This window comes from Salmo salar, chromosome 23, assembly GCF_965601325.2.
Source record: "Salmo salar chromosome 23, fSalSal1, whole genome shotgun sequence".
In the NCBI taxonomy this organism is placed as follows: domain Eukaryota; kingdom Metazoa; phylum Chordata; class Actinopteri; order Salmoniformes; family Salmonidae; genus Salmo; species Salmo salar.
Window position 1 is genome coordinate 13,020,224 of NC_138313.1, and position 13,435 is coordinate 13,033,658.

Genomic DNA, 13,435 nt, shown 5'->3' on the forward strand with positions numbered 1-13,435 from the left:
TACAGATATCTGCCAATAGAGGGTGTACTGTAGCTGGGTAACAAACATTCAATGTTTACTTTTATTTATTTTATTTAACCTTTATTTAACTAGGCAAGTCAGTTAAGAACACATTGTTATTTACAATGACGGCCTACACTACGGTCTACTGCCATTCTACACTGAACAAAAATATAAACGCTACATGTAAAGTGTTGATCCCATGTTTCATGAGCTAAAATAAAATATCCCAGACATTTTCCATATGCACAAAAACTGTATTTCTCTAATATTTTGTGCACAAATTTGTTACCATCCATGTTAGTGAACATTTCTCCTTTGCCAATATAATCTTTCCACCTGACAGATGTGGCATATCAAGATAATGATTAAACAGCATGATCATTACACAGGTGCACCTTGTGCTAGGGAAAATAAAAGTCACTCTAAAATGTGCCGTTTTGTCACACAACACAAGCTTTGAGGGAGCGTTCAATTGGCATGCTGACTGCAGGAATATCCACCAGAGCTTTTGCCAGATAATTTAATGTTCATTTCTCTACCATAAGCCACCTCCAACGTCGTTTTAGAGAATTTGTCCGTATGTCCAACCAGCCTCACGACCACAGACCATGTGTATGGCGGTGTGTGGGTGAGCGGTTTGCTGATTTGAACGTTGTGAACAGAGTGCCGCATGGTGGCAGTGGGGTTATGGTGTGGGCAGGCAGGCATAAGCTATGGACAATGAACACAATTGCATTTTATCAATAGCAATTTGAATGCACAGAGATACCATGACGAGATCCCGAGGCCCATTGTCGTGCCATTCAAACGCCGCCAACACCTCATGTTTCAGCATGATAATGCACGGCCCCATCTTGCAAGGATCTGTACACAAATTCTGGAAGTTGAAAATGTCCCAGTTCTTCCGTGGCCTGCATGCTCACCAGACATGTCACACATTGAGCAAGTTTGGGATGCTCTGGATTGACGTGTACGACAGCCTGTTCCAGATCTTGCAAATATCCAGAAACTTCCCACAGCCATTGAAGAGGAGTGGGACAACATTCCACAGGCCACAATCAACAGCCTGATCAACTCCATGTAAAGGAGATGTCGCGCTGCATGATGCAAATGGTGGTCACACCAGATACTGACTGGTTTTCTGATCCACGCTCCTATCTCTTTTTTAAGGTATCTGTGACCAACAGGTGCATATCTGTATTCTCAGTCATGTGAAATCCATAGATTAGGGCCTAATGAATTGATTTAAATTGGCTGATTTCCTTAAATGAACTGTAACTCATTAAAATCTTTGAAATTGTTGCATGTTGCGTTTATATTTTTGTTCAGTATAGTTTGGCTCACTTGTATAGTTTAACATTGGAAGAATAAACTACTCATGATTTGATTATGTTATGTAGTTATATTCTCTAAACCAGATCTAGAAACCGTTCTCTCTGACCTGCAGATTAGTTTAGGCTTTATGTGAGGGCCATCTGGCACATTCTAAATGATCATTGATGATTTCTGTGTTTATTTCACACAATATTTATGACTATGAATACATGTCTCGATGCTCTAAGGACACTGGCCTATTTTAGGCTTAGTGTGGTATTTTTTATGTATTCATACAAAAATCATTACATAATTTTACTGACCATATATAGGCTATTTCACACAGAAACCAAAGAGCAAGGATGTAACATTTTATTTTGAGAAATAGAAAAATAGTTACATTGTGTTAAAAGAAGACAGCCCCATACAACACTAAAAGTATAAACACTAAGCAATGTTATTATGACACCTCCTCACATACCATGCAAGAAACAGTACTGTACCTCACACCTATTAATGTTCCCCAAAACACACATAAGACATTAACCCTCTCCCATCCAACTTTTTATACATTTGTAAATTTGTTACATTATTGTCATCAAAATGATACATTTATACTGTAGTACAACAGTTTTGAAAAAATATAGTCTGGCAGCAAAGTGGTCATATCATGCTGTCAGAGAGAACAAATACAATTTACATAAAGTATTTTTCTTCCATTCAAACATCCAAGAATGTTTGTTTTAATTGTTATCAGTCTGCAGCCACTTTAAACAGAAGATAAAACATTTGATGGGACCTCTTTATTTAGGACAGAGACATTTCTAACTGACCAATAAGCAGGGCTTCCTTACATAAGTAAAGCAAAAGGTAATATGTAAAAAAACTAAAAGTATGCAGAAGTTAAGACAAAGACTAAGTTAATGTAACTAATTAATAGTTATCCCTATTTTTCCCTCTTCTCCATCACCCTATGACATGGAGCTGGAACTGAAGGAGGTGCGGCTGTAGGTGGTGCTGCTGACGATGCTGTATCGTCTGGAGGAGCCAGATGATCCCAGGTCCACACTGCCTCTCCGAGAGCCCGCCCTCGACCCGGTCCTGGAGCCCGATGTGGACCCGGGAGCGGATAAGTTGTACGGACTACTGATCCCTCTGGAGGAGGCAGAGGCAGCCTGGAGCATCTTGACTCCTGTATTCTCCTCCACCAAGCAGTTATCCATCGCTTCTTTATAAGAGATCTTCAGCTTGGTCTTGGGGCAGGTCAGGTTCTTGGCATGGTGCCTCATGTCCTGGAGCTTCTGGGCCCCTCTTCCATCCAGCCAGCCCTCTTTGAGAGCCTCCTTGATGGTCCTCCTGCGGCCCAGCTCTGGGTCATACAGGCCTCCGGTAACAAACTGGAACTCCAGGAAGCGGTGGCCCGCCTCATAGGGAAGCCACTTCTCCCTCATAGCCTCAGCAGCGGACATCTTGTGCTTACACTTGATGTCTTCAAACCCGATGTAGGCCTTCTGGGCGGGCTTCAGCCTGGTAGCCATGTCGTTCTCGATGATCCCCTGGATGGAGGCCTCCTGGATTGACAGGCGCCGTCCATCAGAAGGGTTTACAATGCCTCCGGTGCAAGCCTGGGCCTCCAGTAGTCTCTGGGCAGAAATGCTGTCCACCAGCCCACGTTTGTGAGCCTCGGAGATGGAGATCTTCTCCAGGGCCTCCATGTCAAAGATGGCGCCCACAGGACTCTGCTCCCCATCCAAGACCACAGCTTCAGCAGGGCAAGCCAGGGAGACAGAGATACTGGCGATATGCTTCAGAGAGCTGGGAGAGGAAGGGCCATCGGGCTGGGTAAAGGAGCTGCTGGTGGTGGATCTAGTGATGGTGGAGCCGTCGCCAATGGAGGTTCCAATGGAGGAGGGTCCAATGGTAGAGCTGCCAATGATGGAGCTCGTCTTCTCAGCCTTGATGGAAGTAGATGATGTTGAAGTGATCCGTGGTGAGTAGGTGGTTGATGAAGACAGCAGGGATGAGTATGCTGCTGCTGATGTTGCTGCTGCTCTGGCTTTGGATGATGATGTTGATGAGGAGGAGGAAGACGAGGCAGAGGATCTGTTTGCTTTGGTCTGGCTGGTGACGATGTCAGCAAACTGTGTGAGAGTAATCATCTGCGATCTATACTGGTCGTACAATGATTGGTTGATCACATTCTTCTCCAGCAGCTCTCTGATGTCATACTGGATCTCCGTCTTTCTGTCGAAGATGACCAATCTCTTGGATCCATCCTGGGTGGTGATAGTGATTTCCTCCCACTCACACTCTTGCTGCGACAGCTCCAGGAATATTTCGTAGTCGATCAGCCCCTTGTCATATGCTTCCTTCACCGACATCTCCTTATTGGTGTCTGGGTCTACAATCACCACCCTCCTCTTCCTTAGAGTGCTCTTCTGGGTGGTGGGCTGAGGCGGTTCCTTCTTCTTGTTGATGGAGAGGAGAACCAGGCCAGTCTTCTGGTCTATGATGCAGCGTTTCTTTAGCTGGAGATAAGTTAGGTTGTCCTGGTTGTTTGGATCGAAGAAGCCCTTGGATTCGTCCCCTTCGTCTGTCAGGATCTGGTTAATTTCCTTGCTGAAGTAGCCCTTCTTATAGGCAGTCACCACCTCGATGCGGTGGCCGTGTCTGGGGTCGATGATACCCCCGCTGGCAATCTGAGCCTCCAGTAGACGGATCCCATGTCCCTTCTCGATCAGCCCCTTCTCCATGGCCTGGAACAGGGAGATGATCTTGTCTGTGCCTGGGTCTTTATACCCGGTGACGGCCCTCTCTGCAGACAACAGTTTGTCTTTGAACTCCGGCCCAGCCAGGCCCCTCGTGTAGGCATCGGCCACGGTCAGACAGAGGTTGTTGACAGGGTCGATCATGAATCCGGAGGCGGCCTGGGCTTCGAGGAGCTCCAGGGTGGTGCCGGGCTTCAGTAACCCTTCCTTCATGGCCTGGTAGATGGACAAGGTCTTGTCATTTGCCTCGTTGTAGACCCCCGCAATACAGGTGGAGCCACAGAGGTACGACCTCAACCGGTCCTCGATGTCCTGGCTGGTCAGTTTGCCTTCCTTCAGTTGGTCCATGTCAGATTTCTCCAAGAGGTTAGCATTCATCAGGTCTGTGACAGACACCTCTCCCCTGAGACCCTTCACTGTCATGGGCTTCTCTGGAGCGGGGAGGATCAGGAGACCTGTGGTGGGTTCGGCCTTGCATCTCCTCTTCAGGGATACGTAGCTGGCCCCCATCTGGGTGTCTGGGTCCAAGTAACACTCAGGTCGTTGGTTCAAGGCCCGGTACAGATCCTCGTCGATCAGGTCCCGGTCCATGGCTGCATCTTTAGGGAGGAAGACACTGAGGACAGGGTCTATGATTCCCCCTACTGATTCTTGTGCCTGGAGCATCCGTAGAGCTGTGTCTCTATCGATCAGGCCCTTCCTCATAGCCTGGCCTGCTGACAGGAGCTTGGTGGTGTTGGGGTCACGGTACCCCAGACATGCAGCCTCAGCAATCAGCAGCCTCTCTCTGTCCTCCTCGTATACCACTCCTCTCTTGCACGCCTCCTGCACCGTCATCTTCTCGTTGGCTCTGGGATCCACTATGTGGCCTGTGGCAGCTTGGGCCTCTAGCAGCAAGATGGCGCTGTCTTCAGAGAGGATGTTGTCTCTCTTGGCCTCTGTGAGGGACATTTTACCTTGACGTCCCACAGCCACACCAGAGATACTCCCAGTCCCCTTAAGATTGAGTTTGATGTCCACAGACACCTCGCGGACGGTCTTCTGACCATTCAGGAGCTGTCCGTAAGTCACTTTGTTGATGACCCCACAGTCCAGCAGCTGCTTGGCCGTCACCATTTTGCGGACACCATCGAAGACCAGCGTGGCGGGGTCCAGGTCTTTCTTTCCGCTCTCGTCCGTCTGGGTGTGCTTGGCGAAGGCGTAGGGCCGCTCCCTGAGTTTCCTCAACTCTGCCTCCAGGGAGTCTCTGACGGAGGTGAGTTCAGAGAACTGGGTCTGGGTGATCAGCAGCCTGCTCTTATGACGCTCCTCCACCGCCCTCAGCTCTCTCATCAACCGCTCTATCTCAGTCTTCAGAGAGCTCCTCTCCCGCTCCAGCTTCTCCTTCTCTGAGTTAAACTGCCTCATCTCGCCCTCCTTGGACTCGTACTGGCCCTTCCAGTACAGGAAGTCCTTCTTGATCTGGATGGATGAATAAATGTATTAATTGATGGATGAATATAAATAATAATAAATATGATATTAATACAAATTCATTTAATATGAATAATAAATTAATGAATCAATAGACGGATGGATAAATGAAGGAATGAATGAATGAATCAAATTTAAAATACATATATAAGATTGACTCTAGACAGCAAAGTGAAATCAACAATACACACCTTCTCGTTCTCCTCCTGCAGGCACAGCTTGATGCGTAACTCGGACTCAAGAGAGACTTTCATGTGGTTCAGCTCTTCCTCTAGCTTCTGAGAGCGAGCTCTGTCCTGGTTTGTCTGCTTTAGATTCAACAGCAGAGCATCTCTCTCCATCACTATCTTGTTGTACTGGGTCTGGGTGGACTGAATCAGACAGGATGTCTGAATGGGGAGAGATGGGGGAGAAGGGTCAAGGGAGAGAGAGAGGAAGAGAAGGAGAGAGAGGGACAGAGGGGTGAAGGAGAGATATACAGATAGCCAGACAAATGGGCAGAATATTAGCAGGTTAGCGTTTTTCGTCATGAATCTTGTTCTTGAGGCAGCTCTGCAGGGTGGTCACTAACTGGCACAGTTTTTTAAAAACCTAACCTTAACCACACTGCTAACCCGAATGTCTAATCGTTCCCCTAACCTTGAATTAACTTTGTTTTCATAAATATTTACAATACAGCCAATTTTGATTTTGCAGCTGGCCTATCTAAGCGGAAATCGCTCAGTTCTGCCTCCAGGACAAGATTCATGAAAATAAATGTCCACCTGCAAAATATTAGTTGAGTGATTAGTTTTAGAATAATAATGAATTATTTTGTTAAAAAATGTCACAGAATTCTGTGATTTGGCATTTACAATAAGAACAGCATGCTCTGTTATTGAAAAACAAAACACAGCTCCAATAACTTACCCACACATTGAAAATAAGCAGTTATCATTGGTCAATTAAAATTATATGACTAAAGGAATAGATTACCAGAATTCCCCAACATGGAAACAATTCACACAGATACAAAAAGTGCAATTGGTTTCCTGTACATTCAAAGGAAATAGACAGATACTGTTGACTAGGACTGATTACCAGTTTACTAGACTAGACAAAGGAGAAGCTATCTACTAATATTACTAGATACATGAACACGACAATAATTACAAAGACAGAGACTAAATTAAGACCAGAGGACAAGATAAGCGATGATGTAGACACTGTGGATCATTGGAGACAAAACAAGCAAAGGCAAAAAAAGCATGATGATTGGTAAATCAACAGAGGAAGTATCTAGTTGTGGGCAGGGGTGTGTGACAGCAGTATGGTGAGGGCAACCATATAGGATGCACAGATTGCATTTGCATTCATTTTTTTCCTTCAATCTCACAATTGAAAATGCAAATCTCAACACATACAAGGATGCATGCCTTGTATGTGTTTCACAATAAACAAGCAAAGGCAGGCATCTACATGAGGTTTGCCAGCATGCAAGATAAACGATTGTCTGCAGCCAGCTAAAGCTATTCCACCAACTAACTAAATCAGTATAGTCTGATTTGGAGAAACACAAAACAGTCCGACATGAACCTCTGAGGTTCAAGACAAGTACCTCAAAGACCTGACTCTGGAGTTGCTCTATCTCCATCCTGAGTTTCTCCCTCTCCGAAGAGAGCTCTGCCACCAGGCTCTGGGTATCCAGGCTGCTTCTCAAGCTGCTCTTCAGCTGCAGCTCCAGGCCAGTGATCTGGGCCACCAGCTGGTCATCAGCCCCCTGTCTGGTCCTCAGCAGCTCCTCCCTCTCATGTTTCACCCCCCTCAACTCCTCCTCGAGCCGCAGTTGCTCTTTGGTCAGGGTCTGGGTCAGGGTCTGGAGACGCTCGTGTTCTACCGAGCTCTCGTTGATCACTCGGCTCTTCTCCTCGATGGTCTTGTAGAGTGTTTCGTTACGGAGATTAGCCTCGCGGACCTTGGCCTGCTCCTGGAAGAGATGCTGTTGGAGTGACTTCAGCTCGGAGCTCAGAGACGCCAGACACTCCGTGGAGGCTTTGAACTCCTTCAACCTCCTCTCTAGCTCCTCCTGGAGTTTCCTGTGCTCCTCTTCTCCCCTCCTCCCCATGGTTTTGGCTTCCTCCTGACTGCGACGCAGGGTGGCGATGGTGCTGGTGTACTCCCGCATGGTGTGGTTGGTTTTCTGGAGCTCTGTCTCCACGTGCGTCCTCTTGATCACCTCCTCCTGGCTGGTTCTCCTCAAAGCCTCCACCTCCCCATCTAGCCTTTCAAGAGTAGCCTGCAGTTCCTTGACACGTCCCTGTAACCTGGCTACACTCTGCTCTGCCTTGTTCTTCTCACCGCTCACCTTCTTAAACTCTGTACAGATACTAACCAGCTCCTCCTCCACCTCCCTCAGCCGGGTCACGGCCTGGGAGGAGGAGGTCTGCTTACCCTGAATCTCCCCCAGGAGCAGCTCCATCCTGGTCCTCTCCTCCTCCAATGCTCTCCTCCTCCTCTGCTCCTCGTCCAGGCTGTCTGTGAGGAGGACCAGCTGGCCGCTACTGTCCTGCAGGGCCTTGGTGAGCTCTGACACCTCCTCTCTATACTGACTACTGTCCTCCCCTCTCTGCCTGACTAATATCTCCACCTGCGCCTCCAGCTCCCTTCTCCTCCGCGCCTCCTCTGTGACCACAGATCTCTGAAAATGGGCCTCCTCCTCCGCTGTCTTCCTCTGCTCCTCGGCCTGTCTCAGAGACACGTTCAGCCTCCTGAGCTGGTCCTCCTGGTCCCTCCTATCAGCCTCTAACCGGTCACACTGCAACTTGATGCCCTGGTCCACCTCCTCCCTCTGGGAAGACAGGTGCTGGATGTCCGTCCTGCAGATGGTGATCTGGGACTCGTAGCTGAGCTTTAGGTTACTGATCTCCACACTGCATTGTCTCCTTACCTTAGACAGCTCTTGCTCCAACTCTTTGAAGCGTTGCACCTCCTCCTCCAGCTGCTTCCTTAACTGCTCTGCCTCCCTCTCCCGGTCCCCCACGCTCTTCTCCACCTCCATCTTTGCCCAGTTGGCCTGCTCCAACTCCTTCTGCCTTCTCCTCAGCACCTGCTCGTGCTCATCTTGCTGCTCCCCGTAGCGCTCATCCGCCATCCTCCTCTTCCTCTTCTCCTCCTCGTTCAGGGAGGTGAGGCGGGTCACCTGCTCCTGCAGCTCCTTCAGTTGGCTGTGGGTGGAGGCAAGGGAGTCCTGGGTGGCGCTGCACTGCAGGGCCGTGCTCCTCTTCACCTCCTCCACAGAGAGGAGCTGCTCCTGTGACTGGGACAGCTCCAGCCGGTAGCGGACTAACGCCTCCTCCAGAGAACTGTTCTTAGCGTTGTGGTCCTCAATGTCCTCTTTGAGCAGCCGTAGCTCCTCCTCCAACAGGTCGATCCTGGTGTTACGCATCTACAGGTGGAGAAGGAAGGATTAGGGTCAGGTAGAGTGGATAATAATATTTCCAATGTATTAATTGCAACTTGGCAAATAAACTTGAAACTATAATGAAACCCCTACTACAAGGTCTAAAACAGGGGTGTCAAACTCAATCAGTACAAGGGCCATATTGAAAAAACACAACAAATTTGCGGCCCAGACATAGCCTACTATGATTGTTTTTACAAAAAAAATACATCTGCGGCACAAAATATGGCCCTTCATAATGTCCACTTATGTACCATCGTGGCACCCTTGCACTTTTTTCAAGTAACTCAGAATTTTCCCCAAAAATATGTTGAAATTGACCACAATATTTGGTCTCCACAATTCTTTATTTCACTGTTAATATTACGGAACTTTTTTTTTTTTTACAGAACTTAATATATCCATTTAAATCAGAAAAGAAACAGAAATGGCATTGATAAAATTACTGACACCCTAGACTTAATATTTGGTAGCACATCCTTTGGTCAAAATAATTGCAATCAACTGCTTCCTATAGCCTTCAATGAGCTTCCTGCACCTCTATACTGGCAGTTTGGCCCATTCTTCTTGTGCAAACTGCTCCAGTTCTCTCAGATTTTAAGGGTGCCTTCCCCAAACTGCTGTTTTCAGTTCTCTCCACAAGTTTTCAATGAGATTTAGATCTGGACTCATTGCTGGCCACTTCAGAACAGTCCAGTGATTTATCTTGAACCATTCCTGGGTGCTTTTTGAAGTGTGTTTGGGGTCATTGTCCTGCTGGAAGACCCATGACCTTCAATGGAGACCTAGTTTTATGAAATTGGGTCCGACATTACGCTCTAAAATGCCTTGGTATTCTCCTGATTTCATGATGCCATGCACACGTTCAAGGCACCCAGTGCCAGAGGCAGCAAAGCAACCCCAAAACATCACAGAACCTCCTCCATGTTTGACTGTAGGGAAGATGTTATTTTCTTTGAAGGCTTCATTTTGTTTTCTGTAAACATAGAGATGGTGTGCTTTACCAAAAAGCTCTAATTTGGTCTCATCTGTCCACAGCACACTCTTCCAGGAGGATTTTGGCATGTTCAGGTGTGTTTTGGCAAGTCGGGCTTATTATGTCTCTTACTCAGCAGTGGGGTCCTCCTGGGTCTCCTACCATATAACTGCCTTTCATTGAGCTGGCAACGGATGGTGCAAGTTGAAACTGTCGTACCTTGTGTCTGAAGGTCAGCTTGAATCTGTGTGGCAGTTGATCGACGTGCTTTCTCCACCATTCAAACAATCCTTCGTTGGAATCTTCCATCAAGTTCTCTTGCGGCCACATCCAGGGTGGTTGGCTACAGTGGCATGGGCCTTAAACGTCTTGATAACATTACGTACGGTGGAAACAGGAACATCAAGGTCTCTGGAGATGGACTTGTAGCCTTGAGATTGTCCATGCTTGGCTACAATCTTGTGTCTGACCTCCTTAGATAATTCTGTTTTGCTTTCTTTTCTCCATGCTCATTGCAGTACACACAGTGACACAAAACAGGAGAATGAGTCGTTTTCTCTATTCAAACTGGTTGAATGAGTGATTTTTATATTGGAGGCACCTGCAACTTCTTGAAGGTGCCAATAATATTGCCCAGGCCATTTTAGGATTTCTTTGTGGAATAAGCTAACATTTAGTAAATTATTCCGATTTTTTTGTGATGGTCAACTGCAAACCAAATACATACAGTTGTGGATACCAAAATATTCAACAGTTTTCTTGAATAAATGGTGCATTATTAGAAAAAAGTGCAAGGGTGCCAATAGTTTTGGCCATGACTGTACATAGGATCTTGTATTATAGCATTTTTAACATATTAAAACAAAAGAGATACATTTAAACATTTTAACTTTTTTTTAATACTTTGTTTTTATTGTAGGAACACAAAGTACAAATAAAGTAAAATAAAAGAACAACAAAAAAGATCTGTCAGTTACAGTGCACGTCATACCTTCATCATATTAGTTACATTGACATCTTTGAATTAGACCTTTTTCAAGTACGAAACCCCTTTTTACCAGTATTCCTGACCTCTCTCCTCTTGAGTTCTTAAAGCAAAGGTCATAGGCTCCATGTGGTGTATTTCTTTTACAATGTCTATCCATTGTGTCACTGTGGGAGGGTCTTTTTGTAGCCATTTCCTAGTGATAGCCTTTTTACTGGCTGCCAGTAGGACCTTCAAGAGGTACTTTTCTCTATTGTGTAAGTTATCAGGTATTTCAACCAAGTACAAAGAAATGAATGTTTGTTCTATGTCAAATCCCATTATTTTTCCAATGTTAGATCTTATTTCTCTCCAGTAAGTTTCGATTGCGGGCCAAGTCCAAAAGATATGAGAGTGCTCCACCCTCAATAGACCGCATTCTCTCCAACAAGGGTGTAGGGAGCAAGTCTGTTTTGATTTCAGTTTAGGTGTTATGAAGAAACGTATAACATTCTTCCAACAGAATTCTCTCCATGACCTTGAGCTGGTGGAGCTTTGTTGAGTCTCTAATATGTTCAACCATGTTTCATCAGTTATTTCAATATTAAGTTCCTCCTCCCATTTCTTTTTAATATAGTTTGTAGAATGTTTCTTTGAGGATTGAATACCCATGTAGATATTTGAAATAGTTTTTTGTTACTCCCCAAGTTGTATGAGTTAGTGAATACTTGGATTAATTTTGGAGGTGCTCGAGGGTCAGTCACTTTTATCTCCCTTAAGAAATAGTGTCGAACTTGTAGGTATCTGTAAAAGTCTTGTTTATCCAAGCCATGTTTTTTACTTAGGCCCTGGAAGTTATCTTGGTCCCCATTCCTTATAATTGTACTGAATGATGTGATGCCTTTCTGCGTCCATTGTTTAAATATGCTGTCCTGTGTTGCAGGGATGAAGCTGGGGTCGTATGCGGGCCAACTCAGCAGTTTGATCTCTCTGTCTAATTTATTTTGCTTAACTACCCTATACCATGTCTTCAGAGAGAAATTAATCCACTGATTTTGTCTACTGTATATTTCTATTACCATGTCCTTATTTCCCAAAACTGACTGTATCACTTCTTTGTTGAAACCAAATCTTTCCATAACTTGGAATAGGTAATCCCATCGCACTGAATCAAATGCTTTTCTGCATCTAGACTGATTAATATTGCACTTGTCTTATTCTGAGTAATGTGGTCCATGACATGAAGTGTTCTCCTTATATTGTCCAGGGTCTGCCTATTTTGTATGAAACCAGTTTGATCTCCGTCAATCAATTCTGGGATTATGTTCTCCATTCTTTTGGCTATTATTGATGCATATAGTTTATAATCCGTGTTAAGAATTGCGATAGGTCTATATGAAGTGCATTCCTTCTTATCTTTACCCTCTTTTGGGATTACAGATATGATGGCCTCTCTCCATGACGGTGGGAGACCCCCCTCCCGCAGAGTCCAGTTAAAACAGGCCTTAAGTAGAGGTGTTAGTTGTTCTCTGAAGGTCTTGGACTATTCTGAAGGGAAGCCATCAGTGCCTGGAGACTTGTTTACTTTTAGTTGAGATATTGCTTTATTAATTTATTCGGTGGATATTTCTAAAGCTAGTCTATCATTTTGCTCTGTCCCAATTGAGGGTAGATCAAGTGAGTTCAAAAAATGCTCTATTGTCTGTGAATCTGCCTTCTCTGGTTGCTTGTACAGATTTGTGTAATATGATTCAAATGAATACTGTATTTCATCTAATTTGCATGTAATCCTCTTTGTTTGGGGTCTTTTATTTTGAAAATGGTATTCTGTGCTTGTTGTTTCCTGAGTCTCCATGCTAGTAATTTGGTTGCCTTTGAGCCTGCTTCATAATATCGTTGTTTCAGGAACCTGAGTTTTTTCTCTACTTCTCTATACATCTGGTCAATTTCCTGTTTTACCTTTTGAATCTCTCGTAATATAAGAGGGTCTTTGTATTGACTATGAGATCGTTCTAAGTTTCTTAGGGTTTCCTGTAATTTAATCCGTTTCTGTGCTTTAATCTTTTTCTTGAGATGATGTGGCTATGATCTTTCCTCTAATAACCGCCTTAGCTGTATCCCACAATGTAGCAGGAGATACTTCCTCGTTATCATTATTCTCCAGATAGATATTCAATTCTGTCTTTATTGATTCCTTGAATGCTGGATCATTCAGCATGCTTGTATTGTCTCCATATAGTATTTCTTGGTTTGCTATCAAGGTGTAGAGTAAGGTAAACTCCATTATGATCTGATAAGTCGCTCTGCCCGATCCTACAATCCTTAAGCCTGTGTCTATCTGCACTGTACATGAAAAAGTAGTCTAACCTGGAGTATTCAGTGTGGCGGGCTGAGTAAAAAGTATATTCCTTATCGGTCTTGTGGGTGTCACGCCATACATCGAGCAGTCCTAGATCCTGCAATGTCCTATTGATCTTTTTAGCAACTAGACTCATTTT

General features: G+C 45.1%; 1 protein-coding gene across 2 annotated transcripts in view; it reads right to left on the reverse strand.

Annotated features, from left to right (window-relative positions):
* Positions 1 to 1,675: 1,675 nt before the first annotated feature.
* Positions 1,676 to 13,435, reverse strand: part of LOC106584072 (desmoplakin-B) — a 36,134-nt gene continuing 24,374 nt past the window's right edge. The window contains exons 22-24 of one of the 2 annotated variants that reach the window (XM_014168912.3): positions 7,156 to 8,982; positions 5,750 to 5,947; positions 1,676 to 5,546 (exon numbers count right to left, since the gene is read on the reverse strand). In XM_014168912.3, coding sequence (XP_014024387.3) covers positions 2,289 to 5,546; positions 5,750 to 5,947; positions 7,156 to 8,982 — 5,283 coding nt within the window. In that variant the 3' untranslated portion in view covers positions 1,676 to 2,288. The remainder of the gene's footprint in view (positions 5,547 to 5,749; positions 5,948 to 7,155; positions 8,983 to 13,435) is intronic. The other variant, XM_014168913.3, reaches the window with a different exon arrangement.